General features: G+C 53.1%; 2 protein-coding genes across 4 annotated transcripts; one reads left to right on the forward strand and one right to left on the reverse strand.

The window, feature by feature from the left end:
- The first annotated feature begins 425 nt into the window (after positions 1-425).
- Positions 426-2704, forward strand: Ttc9b (tetratricopeptide repeat domain 9B). Its single transcript, XM_041653374.1, has 3 exons — positions 426-1081; positions 1622-1804; positions 2496-2704. The coding sequence occupies exons 1-3, from the start codon at positions 661-663 to the stop codon at positions 2609-2611; spliced, it is 720 nt and encodes a 239-aa protein (XP_041509308.1). The 5' UTR covers positions 426-660; the 3' UTR covers positions 2612-2704.
- A 382-nt stretch (positions 2705-3086) lies between these two features.
- Positions 3087-22440, reverse strand: Map3k10 (mitogen-activated protein kinase kinase kinase 10). Of its 3 annotated transcripts, XM_041653371.1 has the most exons (10): positions 21179-22438; positions 16090-16270; positions 11565-11713; positions 11036-11211; positions 10114-10360; positions 8478-8594; positions 5725-5878; positions 5534-5646; positions 4555-5235; positions 3087-3708 (listed from the first exon to the last, which is right to left on the reverse strand). In XM_041653371.1, the coding sequence occupies exons 1-10, from the start codon at positions 21858-21860 to the stop codon at positions 3386-3388; spliced, it is 2823 nt and encodes a 940-aa protein (XP_041509305.1). In that variant the 5' UTR covers positions 21861-22438; the 3' UTR covers positions 3087-3385. The 3 variants fall into 3 exon arrangements, with proteins under 3 accessions (XP_041509305.1, XP_041509307.1, XP_041509306.1); XM_041653373.1 differs by lacking the exon at positions 3087-3708 and having other exon boundaries at positions 4924-5128; positions 21179-22440; XM_041653372.1 differs by lacking the exon at positions 3087-3708 and having other exon boundaries at positions 4958-5294; positions 21179-22440.
- Between the last annotated feature and the right edge of the window lie 734 nt (positions 22441-23174).

Below are 23174 nucleotides of genomic sequence, written 5' to 3' on the forward strand. Positions count from 1 at the left end.
CTCTCCCCTTCTTTTTTATCACCTCCCTTTTCTTTGTAGCCCATGGCTGTCTGGAATTCTCTCTAGCCCAGGTTAACCTCAAACTGTCCACCCTCCTGTCTCAGATGTTTGAGCGTGATTATAGGCAGGTGCCATCCCGCTCGACTTCTGCTTTATCATGGCCCAGCAGCCCCCAGAACAGAAACAGAGCAATGGCTGTTTGTTTGTTACATAAATAAAGAATTGGTTCCAGGGTGTGTACTGTTATTCCGCACTACAGGACTATGGGTAATTTGAGGGAACTGTCCAACTCATACAGTAGTGAGAAACCAGTAGGGCTTTGAATCTGGGCAACTTGACTTCCTATTCTGTGTTCTTATCCAACATGTCAAATGACTGGTGACTGATGTCAGCCTGCTCAGCCTGTTCTTCTGGAAATCTTGGGGAGAGCATGCAGGCTGGTGGGGAGGTTAAGGACTGTGGGGACAAGGGGGAGGCACCAGAAAACCAGACACCGGGCTGATTTTATGGTGAGCGAGGGGGAGTCTGGAGGGGCTTCGGTAGACCCATAGGGGGCAGCCGGAGACGGCAGCCAGAGATGCGGGGGCGGAGAAAGGGTGGGGACCGGCCCTGCGGGGGGCGATGCGGTAGCTGCAGCGGCGGCCGAAGGAGTTTCCCACAATGCAGCGCGGCGCGCTGTCCCCGGTGCTGATGCTCAGCGCTGCCCCGGAGCCTCCACCGCGCCCGCCTCCCGCCCTTTCCCCCCCGGGCCCAGGCTCAGCGCCTCGCCATGGCTCAGCTCGCCCGGGTCCTGCCCCAGAGCCGTCTGGGGGCCTGGCTGCGGCACTCGACAGCAGCCTGCGGGCCGCCGTGGCGTTCAAGGCGGAGGGTCAGCGCTGCTACCGAGAAAAGAAGTTCCGAGAAGCCATTGGCAAGTACCACCGGGCACTGCTGCAGCTGAAGGCAGCTCAGGGGGCCCGCCCTGGCGGCCTGCCCGCCCCCTCCCCCGGACCTGCAGCCAGCCCGGGGCCGGCCCGCCTCAGCGAGGAGCAGCGGCGCCTGGTGGAGAACACAGAGGTTGAATGTTATGACTCCCTCACCGGTATGGGGCCGTCGGGGCGGAGCAGGGGGAAGCAGAGGACATGGCTGAGACGGGTGGGTGGTAAGGGGCAATCAGGAGGCCTTAGGGTCTGAGGGTGGTGGCTGGAGGCTGAAGGAATCAGGGTTGTGGTCTGACGGGGAGATTTCAGAACTTACTGAGAACAGGAGGTGGGAGTAGATGAACAAGGAAGGGTTCTAGGATGGAGGAAGCAGGCTTTGGACTTGGTTCAAAGTTCACTTCCCTGACTTAATCTCCCCGATATGCCGCGCGTGAGCCAAGATTAGAAAGGCTTACCCTTCCTCCATGGCTATTTGGTTCTTAGTCCCTCACTTCTGCAATTGTTTGGGAGACCTCCAGCTAACTGCCTTAGACATGTCTGCCCTGTGCCCTCTAGCGGCGGCGCAGATCGATTCTCTACTAACGAGATAGTAGATTGGCGTCCCCTGGTGGCCAGAGCAATCCCTTAGCCAAGCAGAAGAGGCCAGGTTACTTGAGGTCATGTGAGTCCTAGGGGGTTCAGGGGTCTCCGCACCCCCGCAGCTTGCCTCCTGCAGTCGGAGCTGGTGAACTATGAGCGTGTGCGCGAGTACTGTCTCAAGGTATTGGAGAAACAGCAGGGCAACTTCAAGGCCACCTATCGCGCCGGTATCGCCTTCTACCACCTGGGTGACTATGCGCGTGCGCTGCGCTACCTGCAGGAAGCTCGAAGCCGGGAGCCCACAGGTGAGTGGCAGGGCTGGGTGGAGCTGGGCAAGGGGTTGGAGCAAAGGAAGCCCAGGCAGGAGGGCCAGGGCAGGTCAGAACTACCTCAGGGAAGTGCTGTGGCCAGCTCTTGGTCAAGACCATCCACCTTCACCAAAGGCTTCCTCACCCTGTTCCTCTGCCATCTCCCCAACCCCTCAATCACGCAAAGCAACTAAATCCCCAACCCACCGACCCCGTGTCCCCGACTGCTTACCTAGGACTGTCTTGAACACTTCCCGCCCCACACCCATATCCCCTACTCCCTCCCAGTCTGCCAGCTCCTCGGCGACCTTCTGCTCAGAACACTTGTCCTCTGCCCTTGCAGAGATCACTCAGGGTATTGTTTGTCCACATATGTGTAGGCATGCCACAAGCTGAGGAGGACAGAGGGGACACAGCAGGTGCTGGGTGCAGGGCTGTGGGATCAGAGGCAGGATTAGCGCTCCTGTCAAGGGGTTTGCTGAGAACAGTTGTCACTGGGCGATGGGTGGAGGTGTGACAGGAGCCTCTCCTGCTCAGTGCAGCACGTGTGAGACTGAGGTGTGAAATGTCCCCAGTGGCTGCTGACAGCCCAGGTGCTGGGGGTGGAGCCACTGGCTGTGAGCTGAGGTCATGAGGACATTGCCCTGTCTCAGGACACCAAGATAATGTTTACGTTCCTCCCCTGCAGACACCAATGTTCTCCGCTACATCCAGCTGACTCAGCTGAAGATGAACCGTTGCAGCCTCCAGCGGGAAGACAGCGAGAGCGGGACTGGAGGCCCAGCTCGGGATGTCCTGGGCTGAGGGCAAAGGGCAGCCTCTACCTTATTCCCTCTAACCTCACCAGGCAACTCCCCCTGGCTCGTGTGTTTACTGGTAAAGCACCTGTCACTGGTGTCTCCCTGGCTCGTGTGTTTACTGGTAAAGCGCCTGCCACTGGTGTCTCCCTGGCTCGTGTGTTTACTGGTAAAGCGCCTGCCACTGGTGTCTTCCCTGGCTCGTGTGTTTACTGGTAAAGCGCCTGCCACTGGTGTCTTCCCTGGCTCGTGTGTTTTTACTGGTAAAGCGCCTGCCACTGGTGTCTTCCCTGGCTCGTGTGTTTACTGGTAAAGCGCCTGCCACTGGTGTCTCCTTTGTGTTGTGTTATTGTGGGAATGAAACAGGAGATCCACACTTGGGTCTCACTTCCTCAGAAATCAAGAGGCCCAGGACGAAGTGTGGGGTGTAAGGGTTTCCCATTGTGGGGTAACTCAGCATTAGGGCCCAGGCTGGGGAAGCATACACAGCCAAGCTTGGTAGGGGGCAGGGATTACCTTTAATGCTGTGTTTTGTGCCAAATCCCCCACAATGTCCTGTCCCTGAGTATCCCTGCCCACCCTCTCCCCACAGCAGGTTGGGCTCAGAGCTCCACCCCCTGGGGTACAAAGGAATAAATTAAGTGTCCTCCCCTCCCCCCTTCCCCAATAAATAGAGTGAGTATCCTGCCCAGGGCCTCCCCCACCTTGGGGCATGGTGGGCTGTGGCGGGGCCTGGGGCACTACATTCATGGCTGCCCAGGCGGGTGGTGGCAGGCAGGTCTCAGTGAGAGCTGTAGGCCCCACACAAGGGCACTGTGTTGTCCTGGCTCTGGCCCTCCATGTCCATGTCCAGCAGTGTGGGCTGCACACTGGGGGGCCCAGGGCTCTCTGGAGTGTCTGGCCTGCTGGGAGGCGAGATGCTGAGTGTCCGGCCAAAGGAGACCAGTTTCCAGGGGTCCAGACGGGGGCGGCTGGCAGCTGGCCGGGGTCTTGGGGCAAAGGTGAGGGTGGTGGGACGGCCAGGGAACTCCAGGGGTCGGCGACGGTTGGGGAACAAGGCCTGAGGGTCGGGTAGTCGAGGGAAGTCAAGGGGGTCTCGAGGACCTAGGGAAAGAGGGTCACATGGGTGAGGGGTTGGGGTAAAGGGTGCCATTTCTAAGCCAACAACCCTCCTCGGAAAGTGGTGTTCCTGGCTTCTCTTGAAAATTCTCAGTCTTGCTCTGCCTGTTTCCTAGTAAGACCACAGCCATTAGGAGCCCCACATGAATAGGCCCCATAGCTTCCAATGGCTCATTCATCTGGAAGATGGTCTTTTTAGGTCTTGGCGACAGGGTAGCCTGGAATTCTGTGTAGCAGAGAATGACTGTAAATGCCTCCCCAACCTTCTGCCTCGTCCAGTGTTTGTGCAAACACCAGTTTTCTGTGGTGGTGGGAATCAAATCCTGCGTGTTAGGCAATCACTCAACCAAAGGAGCTACAGCCCCAGCCCAGTTTTCCCCTCTTTGGGAACAGGGTCTCATGTAGCCAAGGCTGATCTCAAACTCTGTATGTAGACCAGGATGACCTGAGTGCTGGCTTCCCAGGAGAGTGCCACCAGCTCACGTGGTCATCTCTGAAGAGAGATCAGCACCTTGCTGGGGCAGAGAGATTCAAATCTGACCACAGCGGCTATAAAACAGAGGCTGCCGCGGGTCCTGACCTGCCGTCATTTTGGCAAAAATAAGTAGACAACATCGTGCTGATAGCTACCCCTGCTTCCAGTCGCCATCAACTCACCTGCCCGCCCTTGCAGGCATTATACTGTCACCTCCAATTGGTCCCATCTCAGGCATCCCGAGCCCCATCGTGCCTCCAGCAATGAGGGTAGGGGGCGCAGAGGCTTCTTCCCCCATGCTCCAAAGGAGAAAGGGCAGTGGCCTGTCACGGGTGGCTTGTACAGGCCTCACTCACCTTGGTTAGTGAGCTCCAGAGGTTCTCGTTGCCTCAGCGCCCCATCCGATGGGGTCCGCCTGTGTCCCCGGCTCACTGCGTGTGCGGCGGTGACGTGGGTGGGCGTGAGCGACTGGCGGGGATCCTTCTTGAAGCTTTCCAGCTCCACGTCAACAAGGGGATTGGTGCTGGGTGAGGACACCAGGGGAGAGGGCGGCGGCGAGGGTACGGCGGGCGCAGCCTCGTCGCTGTCGGACCTCAGCAAGGAGCGCGTAGAGTTGCAATCGGACACAGAGGACAGAGACACCAGGGTGGCCGAGGGCGCCAGGCCCAGGCTGGGAGTTGTGTCATCGCGGCGACTCCCGGGGCGCCCAGTCGGGCTTAGACCCCGAGGAAAGCGGCCAGGACGTGGGAAGAAGAGGCCGTCCAGCCAGCGCCGCTGCTCCTCGCCGTCCCCAGCACGCGCCTCGACCACATCGGCGCCCAGGCCTACGGCGCCCAGCAGCGTGGCGCAATCCAGCAGCGCCAGGTCACAGCGCCTACGGGCTCCGTGTCCTGGCCGGGAGGGGGTCACAGCCGGTGGCTCCCATGGCGCCTGCGCGCAAGGAGAGGGCTCGGCGGGCAGGGGCACCTTGAGGTAGGACGGGGTGGAGTAGGGGGAAGGGGGCACGCTGTTGCCTTCATCTGCCTCCGCAAACTCTTCTGCAACCGGAGAGGTCCATCACTCGGCTGATCCCACCTTTCCTCACCTTCCCCCAGACCTGGTGGCAAGGACTTCCCCCAATGACCTCCAAAAGCAAGATTCCCACTCTACAGATGCCACTAGATGTCACCCTCAAATCGCTCTCCCCAAAGCCTTACTTCTGAAAATGAGCGCCAACCCCCAGGCCAGGAGCTGCTGTTTCTTCTTCTGGGTATGTCTGCCTAGGCCTGATGGCTGTTCCCTCGGCCACAATTTCTCTTGTCCCCTCCACTCCCCGGAGCACCCACACTCTCTTACCCATCTCATTGAGGCTCGCAAAGCCTGGGGCCATGGGGGTGTGCTTGGGGGATTTGCCCAAGTTTGGGGCGCTTGAGGACCACTGCTTGCTTCCTTCCCCCAGGGCCTTGAGCCTGCAGGGGCACAGGGAGATGGCGTCAGGGCATGGGTTAGGCAGGCACAGGGGCAGGCAGGCAGCTGAACACCCGTACCTCTCCTCTCCTCCGGCCCGCTCCTTCTGCAGAGTGGAACTGGGGCCCCATGTCCTGCCCTTCTTCTTGCCCCCAACCAGTTCTTCCTTCTTTGGTGGCCCACTTCGGCTCCATGTTCCACTGCCACTGCTGCTGCCACAGTCCATGGGAGTCACTGGGTGGAGAGGAGTCATAAGTGAGTCATGAAGAAGGAGACCCCAGCCACCCTAGGGACCTTTCTGATGGCTACTCCTGCGGTAAATCTTTCCCTAATGTTCCACTGCTATTGGGGCCCCTCAAACCCAACACAGCAATTGGATTCTTCTTCTTTTTTTTTTTTTTTTTCGAGACAGGGTTTCTCCGTAGCTTTTGGTTCCTGTCCTGGAACTAGCTCTTGTAGACCAGGCTGGCCTCGAACTCACAGAGATCCACCTGCCTCTGCCTCCCGAGTGCTGGGATTAAAGGCGTGCGCCACCACCGCCCGGCCTGGATTCTTCTTAAGACACTCCCCCCAACTCCTGAGCCTGTGTCCTCACTCCCCTTTCAAGGCTTCAGCTTCATTCTAGCCGGCACAGCCCTGAGCTCTGGGGACTGCGGCTCTCTTTCCTCCATGCTCCTGAATTCACCCTGGTTCTACTATCTCCTAGTGTGTGGCTCTCTGGTGGAAAGAGACCTGACCCCGCCAGAGATCACCCTCTGATCTTCACCCACCTGCACACACATAAACAAACAGCTGTAATAAGCACGAGTTACAGACGCTCCTGGAAGACAGAGCGAGACCCTTACAACAACAAAAGGCTGAGGATGAAGCTCAGTTTGCAGTGTTTGCCTCTTGTACACCAAGCCCTGGGTTTGCCGCCCACCCCCCCCCCCCCCCCGCACTGTGTAAACTGAGCATGGTGATGTGCCTACAGTTCAGAACCAAAGAGGTGGAGATGGAAAGATCAGGAGTTCAAGGTCATCCTTGGTTACACAGTAAGCTCCAGGCCAGGCTGGGCCACATGAGACCCCGAGTCAGGCAAACAAAGGGACAAGTTCAGTAGTTTGGGATTACACTGCCTGGGTTCAGTAGTTTGGGATTACACTGCCTGGGTTCTGCACACTTCCCCTGTACTGATGCACTTGGCAGCCTCACCCCTGCGCCTATAGGAATATGCACACACCCCCTCCAAACAATGCTCCTAACCCAGACCCCCAACCTAATGCCAGGCTTCCCCTCTTCAAATAACACAGATTTCTCCACCCCTGCTAACAATCAGATCTGGGTGGTTCCCATTTAAATGTACCCCCAAGTATCTGGGCTGACCTAGTATGAATTGATTTTAGGAACAACTTTAACCTCAAGTCAACTTTTAAGGTAAATCTTCCATTTCCCATCTTATGCCTATGCATAATTGGATACAGGCATACCTATACATTCACAAATTTACACACACGCACACACATGCACACACATGCATACACACATGCACACACATGTATACACACATGCACACACACATGCACACACGCACATACACATGCACACACATGCATGCACACACATGCACACATGCGCGCACACACAAGCACACACACATGTGCACACACGCACACACACACCAACAACAACGGCAAGGGCTAAACTTAGTTGAAGAACGCATGCTTTACACACATGAGGCCTTGAGCACTGCTAAACATTTTTAAAAAATCAGGAGCTGGAGAGATGGCTCAGGGGTTAAGAACACTGGCTGCTCTCTCAGAGGATCTTGGTCTGTGTGTTAGCACCTACATGACAGCTTAAAGCCGCCTGTAACTCCAGTTCTGGGGGATCTGACTCCCTCTTCTGGCTTCTGCAGGAACTGCATGCACATGGTGCGTATTCACAGAAGCAGGCAAAACACCCATACCCAAGAAATAAAAAATAAATAATACAATCTTTAAAAAAAAATACAGTTTTAAAAATCAGATTCTCTGTGTCTCCAGGGCTGTATGTTCTGGCTCTGCATCCCCCTCTCCACAGAACATTGCTTCCCCTGCTTGCTCTGCCAAGCTGACCTTGAGGCTGGACCATGCCACTCTGATTCTTAGCCTTGCCTCTGCTGCTCCTCCTGCAGGGCCACCATTCCCTCCCATGGGGCACACCGGTTCCTCCACTCTAGGCACCTCCCACTGGGCAGCACCAGTCTTTCTGTGGCCTCCCCTCTCCTGGGCTGAGGATGCCCAGAATGCTGCCTACCTCCCATTTCTAGGTGTGCTGAAGTGGTTCTGGGGAAAATGAGCATTTGAGTGGACAGGGTAGATGATCTACCTTCTCCCATCGGTCTACTCCAGGCCCAAACAGAACAAAGAGGCAGAGGGAGATCCTGCTTCTGTAACTTGACCTTGAGCTGCCCTCTCTGAGTCCCTAGACTTTGGATGTGGGTGTGGTGCAGAGCAGCCTGTTTCCTGTCCCTCCAGCTTGCAGGATGGATGCATGCGCCAGGGTCTATAACTGATCCAACCCTCTTAACTACAGTCTACTGATGGAGTCTCTCTGGGGAACCCTAATACATTCTCCCTCTCTGTTTTTGGTGCTGGGACAGCAAACAAGATTTCATGGTATGCTAAGTGCAGGCTCTCCCCCTGAGCTTGTACATAACTCCCAGCACCAATGTCTTATCGTCTACTCTGTTCCTGGAAAGGATGCTGTTTAGTGATGTATGTGTTAGCTGCTGCCCCGATGAGTACCAGGCAAGCCAGCCATATACTCAGAGGGTTTTCTGACGCACCGTGCCGGCCTTGTGTATACTCACAGCGGATGGCCCTCAAGCGGGGAATGATGCTGGGGCTGGCAGGAGGGCTGGCCCCATCGGATCCTTTCCTCTTGTCTAGGGTAGGAGAAGCCTGGACGGTGATCTTATGTTCAAATCCTGAAAGAAGAAAGAGGCGTTCCTAAGTGCATGGCATCCTCTGCAGGAACAGGAACTGACAGCAGGGGGCATGTGGCACAGGCTCTCAAAAGTCCCAGACTCATCAGCACCCAGAGCAGCTGGAATTCTCCTGAAATGGAGATTCTTAGGCTCTCCCTGAATGAATAAACCTAGGGAGACTCCAAATATAACTAAACTAAGGATCCAGACCTGAGAGTCCGCCAGGGCAGCAGTTAAATACTATGTGAGCACGGAGCATTTGGGGCACCCGAGGGAGTGGAATTTAATATCTACTTGTGACTAAGTTTAAGAAAGATAGTATATTTGGTTGCTGGAGGCACTGAAGCATGCTGGAAACAAACTGGGTAGGCGAGTCTACCTTCATCAACTTGTAACATTTATAAAATATTAGTATAAATTTAAATATATACAAATATTTGCAGTGTCAGGGGAATATTTGCAAGCCCATGCCCTCTGCATGCCAGGCAAGTACCTAACCATTGAGCTACCTGCCCAGGCTCCCAGATCATTTGTGGGGGGCGGTGGTAGTGCTGGGGATGTAACCCCGGGCTCTGCACCTATTAGTGCAAGTGCTTTACCACTGAGCCACACCTCTAACCCCTCTCTGAGCCCCTGGCCCAGCACCTGTTTTATTTCTGGATATGGTCTTGCTATGTAGCTCAGACTGGCCCTGAACTCTCTCTCTATCCCAGGCTGGCTTCAAATTGATCATTTGCCTCTGCCTCCCAGTGTTAGTATTATAGGTAGGCCCCATCATGCCTGACCTGGAAACTTAACACCTAGATCAAGACGTGCTATAAATATAAAACACACTGGATCTCAATGATTCAGTGTGAAAACAAGAAAGCAACATCTTGTTTTTTTTTGTTTGTTTGTTTGTTTTTGATAAAGCTTATATAGCTATACTGGGCTGAATAAAACAGTGACTGTCCCATAGTTTCTTTGTATTGTGAGTTGAGACAGGATCATATGCAGCCTAAATTGATTTTGAATTTGTTATACCGGGAAGACAATCTTGAACTCCTAATCCTCCTGCCTCCACCATGCCTGGCTTCTTTTCAGCTTTTCAATGTGGCTGCTGAATGTTATGCCCGTGGCTATATCTCCACTGGCTGGTATGTTACCGGCCATGCTGTGACTTTTAACCTCAGTCACGTGTGCCAGGTAGGGAATTAGGACTTTGTTTTCCTTTTGAGAATCTCAACCCTTAACCAGGATGGCCCAGTCTAGCCTTCAGCTTTTAGTGATTCTCCTGCCTCAGTCTCAGGATAGATGCTGGGATGACAAGTATGAGCCTCCACACCAGGCTTTTTGGGGTATGATACATTTGCAACAGAAAAAACTTTAAGGTACTGAGGGGTTAGCTCGATGGAAAAACAAACTTGCCTAGCATGTATGATACCCTGGCTCAGATAATTGTTCAAACAAATCAAGCAGCCCTCTATGAAGACATAGCCCCCAGAAGGCTCTGAGGGGCGCTCAGGGGACCGGGTGGTACCGGAGGGCAGGCTGATGTGGCTGCTGCCTTCCCGCAGCTTGAGCAAGCGGCTGCGCTTGAAGTTGCCCTTGCGTTTGCGGACCCTGGGCTTCTCTTGGCTCAGTTGGCTCATGAGCAGATGCAGCTCGCGTTCTACGATGTCCATCTCTCGCTCTGCCAGCTCCTGCTCGCGTCTCCGCAGCTGCTCTTCCTGAAACCGCTGCTCCTGAGCGGCTCTCAGTAACTCCTCTTCTCTGCTACGCAACTCCTGGAGGGAGGAGGGCGGGTCTAAGCTTCTGGGGCCGCCCGCCCGTGGTCCCAGGGCAGTTGGGTCTTGTGGGCACCAGGCTGGGGTTCACACTCCAGTTCATACTTAATTAGCTAAGGTGAGAGGCAGGGCAGGACGCTGAGTTAGAGCCAAACGGGGGAGGGCAGCATGCATCACCATGCCTGCTTTATGCTGTGCTGTGCCGGAATCCAGGGTTTTGAGCATGCCAGGCAAGTGCTCTACAGCCCAGCTATACCATTACCGCCTTCACAGCTCTCTGGTTTGTTAAGTAAACTATCCTTCAGTAAACAAGCATCCACAAAAGCAAACAGAGGAAAACTTCAAATAGGCCCAAAACAGAGAACGGCACACCTATTACCCATTATCTCACTTCAACGGTCACCTACACCTGCCAAGTCTGTTCCTTTCTTTCACCCCCTCTTAATGTTTGCTATCATACTTAAAGCCAATCCCAGACAGCATGCCGAATCACCTGTAAGTACTTCAGTACAGGCGGCCTTTTTCTTATTAGTCCAACAGGAAACTGTCTTAACATGCAAAACACCCTGCATGGACCCAAAAGGGGTGAGGGGTTTCAGGGAGCCTGGATTCTGAGCTGCCCAAGGCATCAGAGCCGGGATCCTGCTGCACCCCACCCTTGTCTCCTGCCTTCACCTTCTCCTTGGTCCGAAGGTCATCGAACATGTGCTGAATCTCTAGCTTCCAGTCTTCCTGAAGCGAGTGGAAGGACTCCAGTGGCATCTGGAACAGGGCTGACTGTTCGATGACCTCCAGCTGCTTCAGGATGCTGCCAAAATCCGGTCGCCCATGAGGGTCTGGGTCCCAGCATTCTGGGGTGGGAAGGAAGTGGGGTGAGGGTCAGCATCCACGCTCAGGGCAAGGCAAGACTTAGCTAAGTTCCTGTTAACATGCCATGGGAGACAACGGGGAGAACCCCAGATCCCTCGGAGGGATCCAGGGTCAGACAGGAACCCCAGTGTCCCATGCCCTCAGGTGCTCACATGGATCTGGGAGCCATGGAAGCAATGATGGGGATGACATCCATAGGACCCCTGGGTTCCAGAGCCTTCTCCCCCATTCTTGGGCCCACTGGAATGCAAGGATGGTATAAAGGGGAGAGGTGTGGCCCATGGGACCCTGTCCCCAAAGCTGAGCCTACCCTCTCCACAGGGCCCTGGCTCACCCTCCAGTAGGCGGGCAAAGGGCTCGGGGCACGTGGAGGGGATGGGTAGCGTCAGCTTGTTCATAGCCACACCGTAAGCCACGGCCAAGGCGTCGATTTCTCGGTAGGGGACCTCCCCGGTCAGCAGCTCCCAGAGCAGCACCCCGAAGCTGCAGGCAGGGAGAGGGAGGGTGATGCCGCAGCCCACCCCAGTCTTCACCTGTACTCCAGCCCTCCCTTACTCCTACTTCCAGCCTAGCTGGCGAGGCTACAAGAGCATAACTGACCTCCACAGGTTTCTTCTTCAGAAGGCAGACAGGGCCGTCTCCCAACGTTTTCTGACCACTTTCTGGCCCCTACTCAAAACTAGAGTGGGACCCCGAAGCCAACTGGGAAATCCTGCCTATTTTAATTTATTTATTTTTATAGAGTCCCTCTAGTTCTAGCTGGCCTGGAGCTCACTATGTCAACCAGCCTGGCCTCAAACTCAGAGATCCACTTGCCTCCACCTCCCAAACGCTGGGATTAAAGGGACCAATACTGTACCAGAGCCACATTTTAATGAAGTCATCATTTATTTCTCTTTAAAACCTGCTTTATTGTGGATGGGGGGGGAGGGCACGGTTCACATATGGAGGTCAGAGCACAACTTGCGGGAGTTGGTTCTCTCCCACCATGTGGGTCCCAGGGATCTAACTCAGGCTGTCAACCTTGGTGGCAAACATCTACCCACTGAGCAATCTTGTAGAGGCTAAAATCAGATCTTAAAAACTGCTGAGGATTCAATCTAGGACCTCATGCATACTAGGCGAGCACTCAGGCACAGCCCAGCATCTGCTGCAGCAGCAGCAGCTGCAGCCTCCTCTTCCTCCGCCTCCAATGCAACTTAGTCTCCCCATAGCCAAGGCCAACCTGGCGCTCACTGTATGTCCATGATGACCCTGAACTTCAAGTCTTCTGCCTCATGAGGACTGTAATTACAGATGGATGCCACCATGCTAGGAAGCACACATCCAACGCACTGACCTTTGTTGACCCTTGTAGTGTTGTCTCTAAAGAGCCAGGCTCTCCCAACCTCTGACCATTGTATATGCTGTCCCTTTTGTCAAGAACACTCTTCCATTTCTGCATTTTAACTTTGTCCTTCAAGTCTCTGCTGATGTTGCCCCCTCTGCAAGAAAGCCTTCCTTGACCCTTACCTGTCAACACAAGGTAGGACGATTCCAGACTCACCCCACTGTGCTAGGCAGGCTTAGTCATCTTACAATAAAGCTTCAAGGCAGAAGGCACTGACAGGATCTCATCTTGCCATCCTCAATGGCAAAGGGCACCCCCTTTCCATCTCCTTTCTGGCTGGAATGTGGGTACAAAGTCTGGAGCTCAAGCAGCCATTCTGGACCACGATGCCCACCATCCCCGTGTGGAAGCCGACAGGGTAGGTTTTGATTGCTACTTGGACCGAGGAGTGCTACTGATACCTGGTGGCTGGGACACATGAGCACCTGATGTCCTGACCTGTGACACTACCACCTTATTCAGGAACACAGCCAGAAAGAGCCTGTGAGGCTGGGGCACCTTATCACCAGGGCATCCCAAAGATTCGGCCACACATACAAAGGTGGCTACACCTTTGCCAAACAGCGGCTGTGCCAGAAAGCCAGTGGGAACTCCTGTCTGACTTGGCTCTGCTCCAAAACATTACGTTGTGGTTTGAACAACTTGCAACCTGACTAGTAACTGACAGTCAATGGAGACACCAGGATGTGACTCCAATGAGACCATGTATTCATATCTGTCACCGTGGCTAGTGTTGATTGCACCGCAGAGCAGGACCCAGGGTGTCCCTCAGCCACAGGTTCCTCCTCAGCCCTTCCTACTCTGCTGCAGTTCCACATTCTGGAACACTCTCAGCTCAGCACCTGCTCCTTGCCCTTTAGAACTCAGTTCACCCCTGCATCTCCACACACAGATACTTTCCTGACCTCCTGGTTCACCCCTGCATCTTCACACACAGATACTTTCCTGACCTCCTGGTTCACCCCTGCATCTCCACACACAGATACTTTCCTGACCTCCTGGCTCACCCCTGCATCTTCACACACAGATACTTTCCTGACCTCCTGGTTCACCCCTGCATCTCCACACACAGATACTTTCCTGACCTCCTGGTTCACCCCTGCATCTTCACACACAGATACTTTCCTGACCTCCTGGTTCACCCCTGCATCTCCACACACAGATACTTTCCTGACCTCCTGGTTCACCCCTGCATCTCCACACACAGATACTTTCCGGACCTCCTGGTTCACCCCTGCATCTTCACACACAGATACTTTCCTGACCTCCTGGTTCACCCCTGCATCTTTACACACAGATACTTTCCTGACCTTCGGGTTCACCCCTGCATCTCCACACACAAATACTTTCCTGACCTCCTGGTTCACCCCTGTATCTCCACACACAGATACTTTCCTGACCTTCAGGTTCACCCCTGCATCTTCACACACAGATACTTTCCTGACCTTCTGGTTCACCCCTGTATCTCCACACACAGATACTTTCCTGACCTTCGGGTTCACCCCTGCATCTTCACACACAGATACTTTCCTGACCTCCTGGTTCACCCCTGCATCTCCACACACAGATACTTTCCTGACCTTCGGGTTCACCCCTGCATCTCCACACACAAATACTTTCCTGACCTCCTGGTTCACCCCTGCATCTTTACACACAAATACTTTCCTGACCTCCTGGTTCACCCCTGTATCTCCACACACAGATACTTTCCTGACCTTCGGGTTCACCCCTGCATCTTCACACATAGATACTTTCCTGACCTCCTGGTTCACCCCTGCATCTTCACACACAGATACTTTCCTGACCTCCGGGTTCACCCCTGCATCTCCACACACAAACTTTCCTGACCTCCTGGTTCACCCCTGCATCTTCACACACAAATACTTTCCTGACCTTTACGATGATTTCACAATTTTCTAGTCCTTTTTTTCCCCCCAAAAGGCAAGGTCTATGTATCCCTGGTTGGCCTGGAACAGGCTCTGTGTACACCAGGCTGGTCTAAACTTACAGAGATCCACCCACCTGCCTCTGTAGCCCGATGCTAGGATTAACAGTGTGCATCACTAGATATAGCAATGGTTTTGTGTTGAGTGTGTGCCTGCTCATGTATGGGTGTGTATGCAAATGTGTGTGCATATGGAGGCTGGGTAAATCTCAGCTGTCATTCTCAGGAGCTACCTACCCACCTGGGTTTTTTTGTTTGTTTTGCTGTTTTTGAAACAGAGTCTCTCTTTGTAGCCCTGGCTGTCCTGGAACTCACTCTGTAGACCAGGCTGGCTTTGAACTCACAGAGATCTGCCTGCCTCTGCCTCCCGAGTGCTGGAATTAAAGGCGTGCACCATGGTTTTGTTTTTTGAGACAGGGTCTCTCACTGAGACCTGCAGCTGGTGGATTAGGTTAGACTGCAAGCCATAGGGATCCCTGTCTGTCTCCTCAATGTTGCTGGGATTACCAGCTTTTATGTGGGTGGGTGCTGGGGGTTAAACTGAGGCTGTCACGCTTGTATGGAGAACATTATTACTGACTGAACTGTCTCCTTAGTGCCCCACATTTTACAATTCTCTTAATTTCTTGTTACTAACCATGAGGGTTGTGTTACTGAGAATTGAACTCAAGGCATTGCAGCAAGCTATGCAAGTATGTTCTCACTGAGCCACACACCAGCCCCTCACTGGGGGATTCTAGGCAGGGGCTCTACCACTGAGCCACACCCCAACCCCTCACTGGGAGATTCTAGGCAGGGGTGGTACCACTGAGCCACGCTTTTAGCCTTTCATTGTGAATTTTAGGAGAGCTATCACTGAGTCTTGCTCTCAGCCCATCACTAGAGGATTCCAGCTTGTGCTCTACTATTGAACTACATCCACTAACCTCTTTTTATTTTGATTTTGAAACAAGCTCTCACTAGGTTTGCCCAAGCAGGCATTGAACTTGCACTCCTCCTGCCTCAGCCTCCTGAGTAGATGAGATAATAGACCTATGCTACAAGGTGGGGTTCTTTTTGTTTGCTGACTGTTGTATCCCCAGACAGCGGTGTAGCTAGAAGGATGAATGGCTGCACCAGGGCCTCAATTACCCAATTCAAGAGCTGTGTGGTGGATGGTGTTTAAGGAGCCCTTTAGTGATAACGTCTATTTCTTCTGAAATCTTGTTTGTTTGCTTTTGTTTCTTGTTTTTTTGAGGCAGGGTTTCTCTGTGTAATAGTCCTGGCTGGCCCGGAACTCACTTTTGTAGACCAGGTTGGCCTAGAACTCACTGAGATCCACCTGCCCCTGCCTTCCAAGTGCTGGGATTAAAGGTGTGCACCACCACCACCCGGCTTCTGAAATCTTTTATTCAGATTCAAATCCTTCCTCAGAACCTGCCTCAGCCACAGGAATACTTAAGTGCTTGGACACTGGTCTCTCACAGATGTCCCCCACCAGTTCTTCCTCCCCCTCCCTGAGGACACCTGCCAGCCTCTCAGCACCTCCAGACATCGCTGCTTTTGGAGAAGAGGGAGAGGCGGATAACCTCGGGAGCCATCCAGGCGTAGGTCCCTGCGGCACTCATTTTGGTCGTCTTGTGCCATTCTCGGGCAAGGCCGAAGTCTGTGATCTTGAGCACCGTATCAGCGAGGTTATGGTTCTCAATGGCCTCCAGGATAAGAACTGCAGGTGGAAGAAGGGTGAGTCACCAAGACCTGCCAGGCTGCAGATGTCCCAGTCCTCTGTCTTCCTTTTTCCCTTCAATAGCTTATGGGTCCCCACTTGGCACAGTTCTTTCCTGCCATGGACACCAGAAGTGCCTCATCGCTTCTAACCCCCAGGCTTCCCGCGGGCGGCCTCCTGCAGTCAGTGAGTGCTACCTTCTCATACAGTCATGTGTCTACTTTCTTCAGTAACCAGGCTGACTGCATATCCTAGATATCCTGTATCGCCCTATGCTTATGCTATGCTATGCTTATGCTTTAACTCTAGGATATTCATACTACTTACGCTAGCCAAGAGAAAGCGGAGGGGGTGGAGATAGCTCAGCCATTAAGAGTGTGCACGCATACATACACATATTCTCTTTCTCTACCCCCCCATCTCTCCCAACCCCCCCCCCCACTTTTAAAGGAAAAGGCAGACACAGTTGGGCATGGTGGCACATGCCTATAATCCCAGAACTTGGGAGCCTGAGGCATGAGGATAATACGTTAGAGGCAAATCTGGACTATATAGCAAGACTTTGTTTCAAAATACCAACAGAATGAAATGAACACAACAGACCAGATCCAGGCATAGCCTGCAAGAGACCTCTGGTACAATCTTGGCCTCTAGAACTTCTGCCACCACCATGATAACATGCTTTAAGTACCCCGCTGGTCCAAAGGAGATGGGAAACACTTATGAGTAGAATCCTTCTACCCAAGGCCCGCTAAATCATTTTGCTCCCTGTCTAGCTATAAGAACACTGACAGTAACAAGCAGCTGCTTTTACACACTTAAGTTTTGGGTGTGGTTTGTTATGCAGCATCACTGTGATCAAGACTGACTGATACAACCAAGCATACAGAATAGTTCTAGCTGACTGGAGGCAGTGGGTCATCTAATAGTCATGATAGCTGTGGCTAGTGTCTACACTGAGACTAAATCCTTTCTAAGAATAGACTCATAACTTTTTTTTTTAAAATGTGCATTGGTGTTTTGTCTGTATGAGGGTGTTGGGTACCCTGGAACTAGAGTTACAGACACTTTTTTTTTTTTTTTGGTTTTTTAAGACAGGGTTTCTCTGTAGCTTTGGAGCCTGTCCTGGAACTAGCTCTTGTAGACTAGGCTGGCCTTGAACTCATAGAGATCAGCCTGCCTCTGCCTCCCAAGTGCTGGGATTAAAGGCATGCACCACCACCGCCCGGCTGAGTTACAGACACTTGTGAGCCACAAAGTGGGTGCTGGGAATTGAACCTGGGTCCTCCGCAAGAACAGTCACTGCTCTTAAATTCTGAGTCATCCCTCCAGCCCCTCATAGCTCATTTTTACTGCCAAGGGAACCAAATCTTAGAGAAAGTTACTTGACCAACAGCATAGACTCTCTAGACAACACAACAAAGACTTGAACTAGCTTTGCCATTCGTGCCCCATGCCTCAATGCTGAGGCAGCTTATGCTTTTCGTGTTTGTGCCTGTGTGAGTCATGGGTGTTAAACCCAAGGCCTCGTGCACGAGACAAGCACTTTAAGACCATGCTACGGCCTCAGCTTGATGTATTTTTAAAAAACTCTTAATGAATACACTTGCATACATGTGTATAGATCCAACATGTGCATGCCTGGTGCTCAAAGAGCCCCCAAGAGAGTGTAGAGCCCCTGGGTCTGGAGTCACAGATGTGAGGCACCATGTGGGTGCTGGGAACTGAAGCCATGGAACCAGGTCTTCTGCAAGAGAAGCCTCTATTTTAAACTTAACCATGAGCTGCCTCTGCAGCCTCTAGCCTGGGTTTTGCTGTTGTGAGAGGTCTCACTACAGCCCAGCCTGGCCTCAGATCTGCAGCAGTCTGCATGCTGCAGCCTCCCAAGCACCGGGGTTCTAGCCCAGTCCCTGGCTCTGCCAGTTTTACTATTTCTCCACTGAGGTACACTCTTCTCACCTCCCATTTGCCCTGCTTTCCTGATCTTTCTTTGTAAACATGAGTTCTTTTCGCTCAGTCATCCCCGCCCCATGTTTGTCTTTCCCGACCATCAATTCGAAAGATCACCGTCTTACTCTGAATTTGTCGCAATTCCCTGGGAGCTGCTGTTACTTTCTGAAAACCTGGTATCTATCATCTTTTTTCCTCTCTCTCTTCCTATCCTTCTTCTACCTATGGGCCCTGTACATATATGTGTGTGTCTCTATCATCCCCATATCTATAGGTGGATTGATAATCAATCAATCAATCAATCAATCAATCAGCTATTCTTGTTTAGTAGAATAAAAATCTCACTTTGGGAAGGGGCAGGATTTTCTTCCTCTTCTTTTTTTTTTTTATCTGAGACAGTGCTATTAGGTAGTCCTGGCTGTCCTGGAACTCACTCTGTAGACCAGGCTGGCCTTGAACTAACAGAGATCTGCCTGCCTCTGTCTCCCAAGTACTGGGATTACAGTCTTACAATATCATGCTTGGCTCTTCTTTTCCTTTATTAAAAAAATATCTTTCTCCATCTATTTTGTGTGTATAGGTTGTTCCATCCATGTTCCTAGGGATTAAACTCAAGTTGCCAGAATTGGCAAGTGCCTTTGCCTGGCTAGCCATTATGCTGGTTACTTCTCATTATGCTCAGACTGGTCTCAAATTTATGGCAATCCTCTTGCCTCAATCTTTTTTTTTTGATTTATTTATTAAGCATACAATGTACTGCTGGCAAGGAGGTTGTGAGCCATCATATGGTTGCTGGGAGTTAAACTCGGGACCTCTAGAAGAGCAGCCAGTGCTCTTGCCCTCTGAGCCATCTCTCCAGCCCTTGCCTCAATCTTCTAATGCTGGGATTACAGGCATGTGTCACTATACCCTGGTCTCTTCTATAATCCTAGAGCCAAGGATAAAACACAGTAGAAGATTAAGAATACCTAAACTAAGTTGGGCTTGGTAGTACACACCTATAACTCCAGTACTTGGGAGGTGGAGGTAGCGGGTTTGCAAGTTCAAAGCCAGCCTAGGCTACGTAGCAATACCCCATCTCAAAAACCAAACCAAACACCAGAACTAAAACAAACAGGCCATCAAGATGGCTGAGCCAGTAAAGGTAGTTGCCACCAAGATTGATGACCTGAGTTCCATCCCTAGAGCCCTCATGGTGGAAGAAGTGACTCCTGCAAGCTGTGCTCTCCACACGTGCACGGTGATGGGTACACCCACCCCCATGATAAATAAAGCAATTCAAACAAATGAATGAATTATTGAAGCAATGGACAAATGACATCAGATGAGGAACTTCTTGGGAAAGACTATAGGGACACTGTTGCAGGAGCCCATGTCCTTTACTGTTCTAGAAGAAGACCTGGTCTTGGGAGCCCAGCCACCTTGTCCAGGTTGTATTAGAGGTGTACCATGGATCCTCTTGGTGAAGAAGGGCCAAGGATCCACAGCTTGTAACAAGAGCATTCCAGAGGCCCTGCTGCCACTCCCCCAGCATTTTAGAAGCACTAGAATGTGGGCATCCATGAAGGAAGGGACCACCTGCATCTATTTTGCTGAGTCTCCCAGACTAGGCACAGGCCAGAGAAGGTCATGGGTGCATGGTCACTCTCTCTGTGTAATGTATGAATGCCAGGCACAGAAGATGAGGACCACTCAGTCCTCTCTTCTAGGGGCTTAAGGCTGTAGCTGGTGACATGGCAACAAGCTTACAAAAATAGCTGAGTGGATTCAAACAAATATGAAAATATAAGCCAACAGGTAAAAAGGAATTGCCAAAGGGTGAGCACTGAAGGCAAAGGGGGGATCCCCATACTCCTGGTTTAAGTATGACCCACTGGAGGGCAGGGAACACACTGGCCTCGTTTGCCGTACAATCCTCCTGCACATGATCTGGCCTTGTAAATACCAAATACAATAAGGAGGCCATCAATTTAAAAAATAAAAATGAAGGGGCATGAAATGAGGTTCAGCATGGACGGGAGCGCTAGGGAGGAGTATCTAGCACCCAGCACACCAGAATGATCTAGAATGAATGAAAGTACTGTGTCATCTATGAGAATTATCTGGGAAAGAAACCATGATGTCTTGGTGCTTGAAGAGGGCCTAACTTACTAGTGACTCTATTAATATTTGCTGATGCCTTGAGATGCTTTCTGGTCTCAATATGATTTCTAGGGACCCTTGTCTATTTGGCCCACTGTTGATTCAACCAACCAATTAGTTTTGTAGATCCCGTTGATTAGCAGGGCAGCTTTTATATCAGCCACACTCTTCCCATCCCATTTGCTGTTGCGGTTTGCTTTGGAGAAGCAGCAGCATTTCAACAGTGGTGTTCAGGTGAGGTGACTTGCCCCACTGCATCCCCATCTCCAGGGGACACAAGGCAGTGTCTGGAGACACTGTTGGTTTTGAGAGTTGGGAGCAGGTGTACAGGGTACTAATGACCTCTTGTGGGGAGAGGCCGAAGATGCCACCAAACAATCTAAAACGCACAGGACACTCCTCCCACCAATGAAAAGATCACAAATGTTAGTAGAGACAGGCTTGCAAAACCCTGGCTCCAACTAAGTTAGATTCTGTTTATTTCTGCCTGGTAGACTCTGGTGCCATGATCAGGTGGTGGGTATCATGAGGACAGGCTCTGCAAGTGGCAGCAAACACAGGGATTGTCATAGTTCACAGATACACAGCCATTGGCCCACTGCGACTACAGCCTGAAAGACTGTCTATTTTTTCAACCCTTCAAAGCCTCCTTTTTCTTCTTAATAGGGACAAAGCCTCCCTCACCTGGCCCTGACAGTCTATTGCCGCCCCTACTTGCCCCATGCACTGTGCCATCTGGTGTCCCTTGTCGTTTCCAACCACCTGGGTTTGGCCTCACAAGGTTCAGCCGAAGAGTTTTGAGAGGATAGCACTTACTGTTGATGGACTTGAGGTCCCGGTGAATGATGGGCACAGGGGCATCATTGTGTAGATAGTTCATGCCCCGAGCCACCTGCACAGCCCAGTTGACCAGCACATGAGGAGGCACCCGGCGACCTGCCAGCACCCTGCTCAATGCACCTCCCCGAGCATACTCCATCACTAGGCAGAGGTTTGGGGGGCTGAGGCAGGCGCCCCTCAGGGCAATGATGTTGGGGTGCTGAAGGGCTCCAAAGAGCCGGGCCTCCTGGCGCACTTGCTCCGCTGTCACTGCCGGGTCCCGTTCAGGGTCCAGCCGGGCGGCCTTGACCGCTACTTCCTCGCCGCGCCACAGGGCACGATAGACCTTGCCAAAGCCCCCCACACCGATGATCTCCTCCAGCTGCAGCTCATGGAAGGGGATCTCTTGGGGCAGCTGGAGGCCTGTGGGTGCGGCAGGTGCGGCGGGGGCCACGTAGTTGCTGGGGAAGACGCCCACACGGCCGCTAGGCAGCTGCCCTGTCCACCAGCCCTCATCTCCAGACACTGCACAGTCCTGGGAAAGCACCTGGACGCGGTCGCCTCTCCGCAGGGTCAGCTCCTCGTCGCCCACTGCCTCGTAGTCGAAGACTGCGGTCCACACCGGCCCCGCGGGGGTCGCGCCCCACTCTCTGGCCGCCGCCCCCTCGTCCTCCTCCATGGGGGAGGGGCCGGGGGCTGCGGGAGACCGCTTCACGCAGGCTGCCCGCGGGATGCTGAGCGCGGGGCGGAGAGGCCGGGGTGGGAGGCAATCCCTGCAGACTCCCGGGGGCTCCTGGGGACCATGGCTGGGGAAGGACCTCCGCTGGAACCGGGAGTGGGGGATAAGAACTGAAATAAAAACCCAAAACCGTTTTTCAAAGGACAGGTCCGTCCCCTCGGATTCGGCTGTGCAGAGAGGCGACAAGTTCACCTGTCAACACAGATGTCAGGGCGCAAGGAGGGCCGGGTTGAGCGGGGCCCGCCGGCGGAGGCCGAGGCCGAGGGCAGCAAACGGCCGCCCCTCCCCGCGCCTCTCACCCCGCGCAGCTCCACCGGCGGCCCCCGGCTCTGCATCCCCAGCCACGACCGCAGGGCCGGGCGGGGATGGCGGCACCCCGGGGGCGGCCGCCCCGGGATGGGGTGGCGCGCCCCTCGGCCTCCTCACGCGAGGAACGGACGGGTGGCCCCCATCTTCCTCAGCCGGCTCCCGGTCGGCCCCCAAGGTCCCTCTCCGCCCCCCACACCCCCGGGGGCTCTTGGCGGTGTCCAGTGACGTGTCGCGGCCGCCGACGCAATGCCGCCTGGGAGATGTAGTTCCAGACTGCGAGGTTTTGGGTTTGTCCTAGGCCACACAACCCCGCGGCCTTAGACCCTAACTGCTACCGGGGAGAAGGCACCATCGCTTCCCAAAGACCCTGCAGGAACCCGGCTCAGTTTGGTGTTGACGTTAACTGGCACGTTTAACCAAAAGAAACACAGGAGCTGAATGAATGAGATTACGGCCCGGAACTCCTAAAGCGGTTCGGTCAAGATTCTCGGGATAGTCTCTTGAGGCCCTAACTGGAAATGCATACTGGGAAATGTAGTCCGATGTTGGAACATTACGCTGCAGGAAATCACAGGCTTCGGGGAGCTTGAGGAGCAAGTTAGGGCGCAAGGTTAGGCTGGCCGGCGAAGTATACTGTCCCGGAGATTTCACAGTCACTTCTGCTTGCCTCGCTAGCTCTTGGATCTCCTGCCTCTACAGTCAGAACTTGTCCATACTCCCGCCTCCTATAATGGGGGTTTGCGCCATTATATGGGGGGTTTGGAGGGTTGCGCCAAAGGTTTTACTCAAATGATGTCACTAAATTTCCACGAAGAGCCTCGTTTACAGGTGACCCAGAGAAATGAAGTGACTTGTTCAAGATTGCTAAATTATGAATGGCAAGACAAGAATCAAACGTAGTTTAAAAAACAAACAAAACCCCCCAGCAAACCAAACGGGCCTCTG

Source organism: Microtus oregoni, unplaced genomic scaffold (genome assembly GCF_018167655.1).
Source record: "Microtus oregoni isolate MIOR12 unplaced genomic scaffold, Mior012 000006F_ref0000085, whole genome shotgun sequence".
Classification (NCBI taxonomy): domain Eukaryota; kingdom Metazoa; phylum Chordata; class Mammalia; order Rodentia; family Cricetidae; genus Microtus; species Microtus oregoni.

Bases quoted from the DNA above. Each gene is read 5' to 3' on its own strand.
- Ttc9b (XM_041653374.1), top strand. From the start codon at position 661: ATGCAGCGCGGCGCGCTGTCCCCGGTGCTGATGCTCAGCGCTGCCCCG. The intron at 1,082-1,621 runs GTATGGGGCCGT...GCACCCCCGCAG, and splicing joins ATGTTATGACTCCCTCACCG to CTTGCCTCCTGCAGTCGGAG. The intron at 1,805-2,495 runs GTGAGTGGCAGG...CCTCCCCTGCAG, and splicing joins TCGAAGCCGGGAGCCCACAG to ACACCAATGTTCTCCGCTAC.
- Map3k10 (XM_041653371.1), bottom strand. From the start codon at position 21,860: ATGGAGGAGGACGAGGGGGCGGCGGCCAGAGAGTGGGGCGCGACCCCC. The intron at 5,647-5,724 runs GTACGGGTGTTC...GTGCCCCTGCAG, and splicing joins CGGGCCGGAGGAGAGGAGAG to GCTCAAGGCCCTGGGGGAAG. The intron at 3,709-4,554 runs GTGAGTGAGGCC...CTCTTTCCCTAG, and splicing joins TCTGGAGCTCACTAACCAAG to GTCCTCGAGACCCCCTTGAC.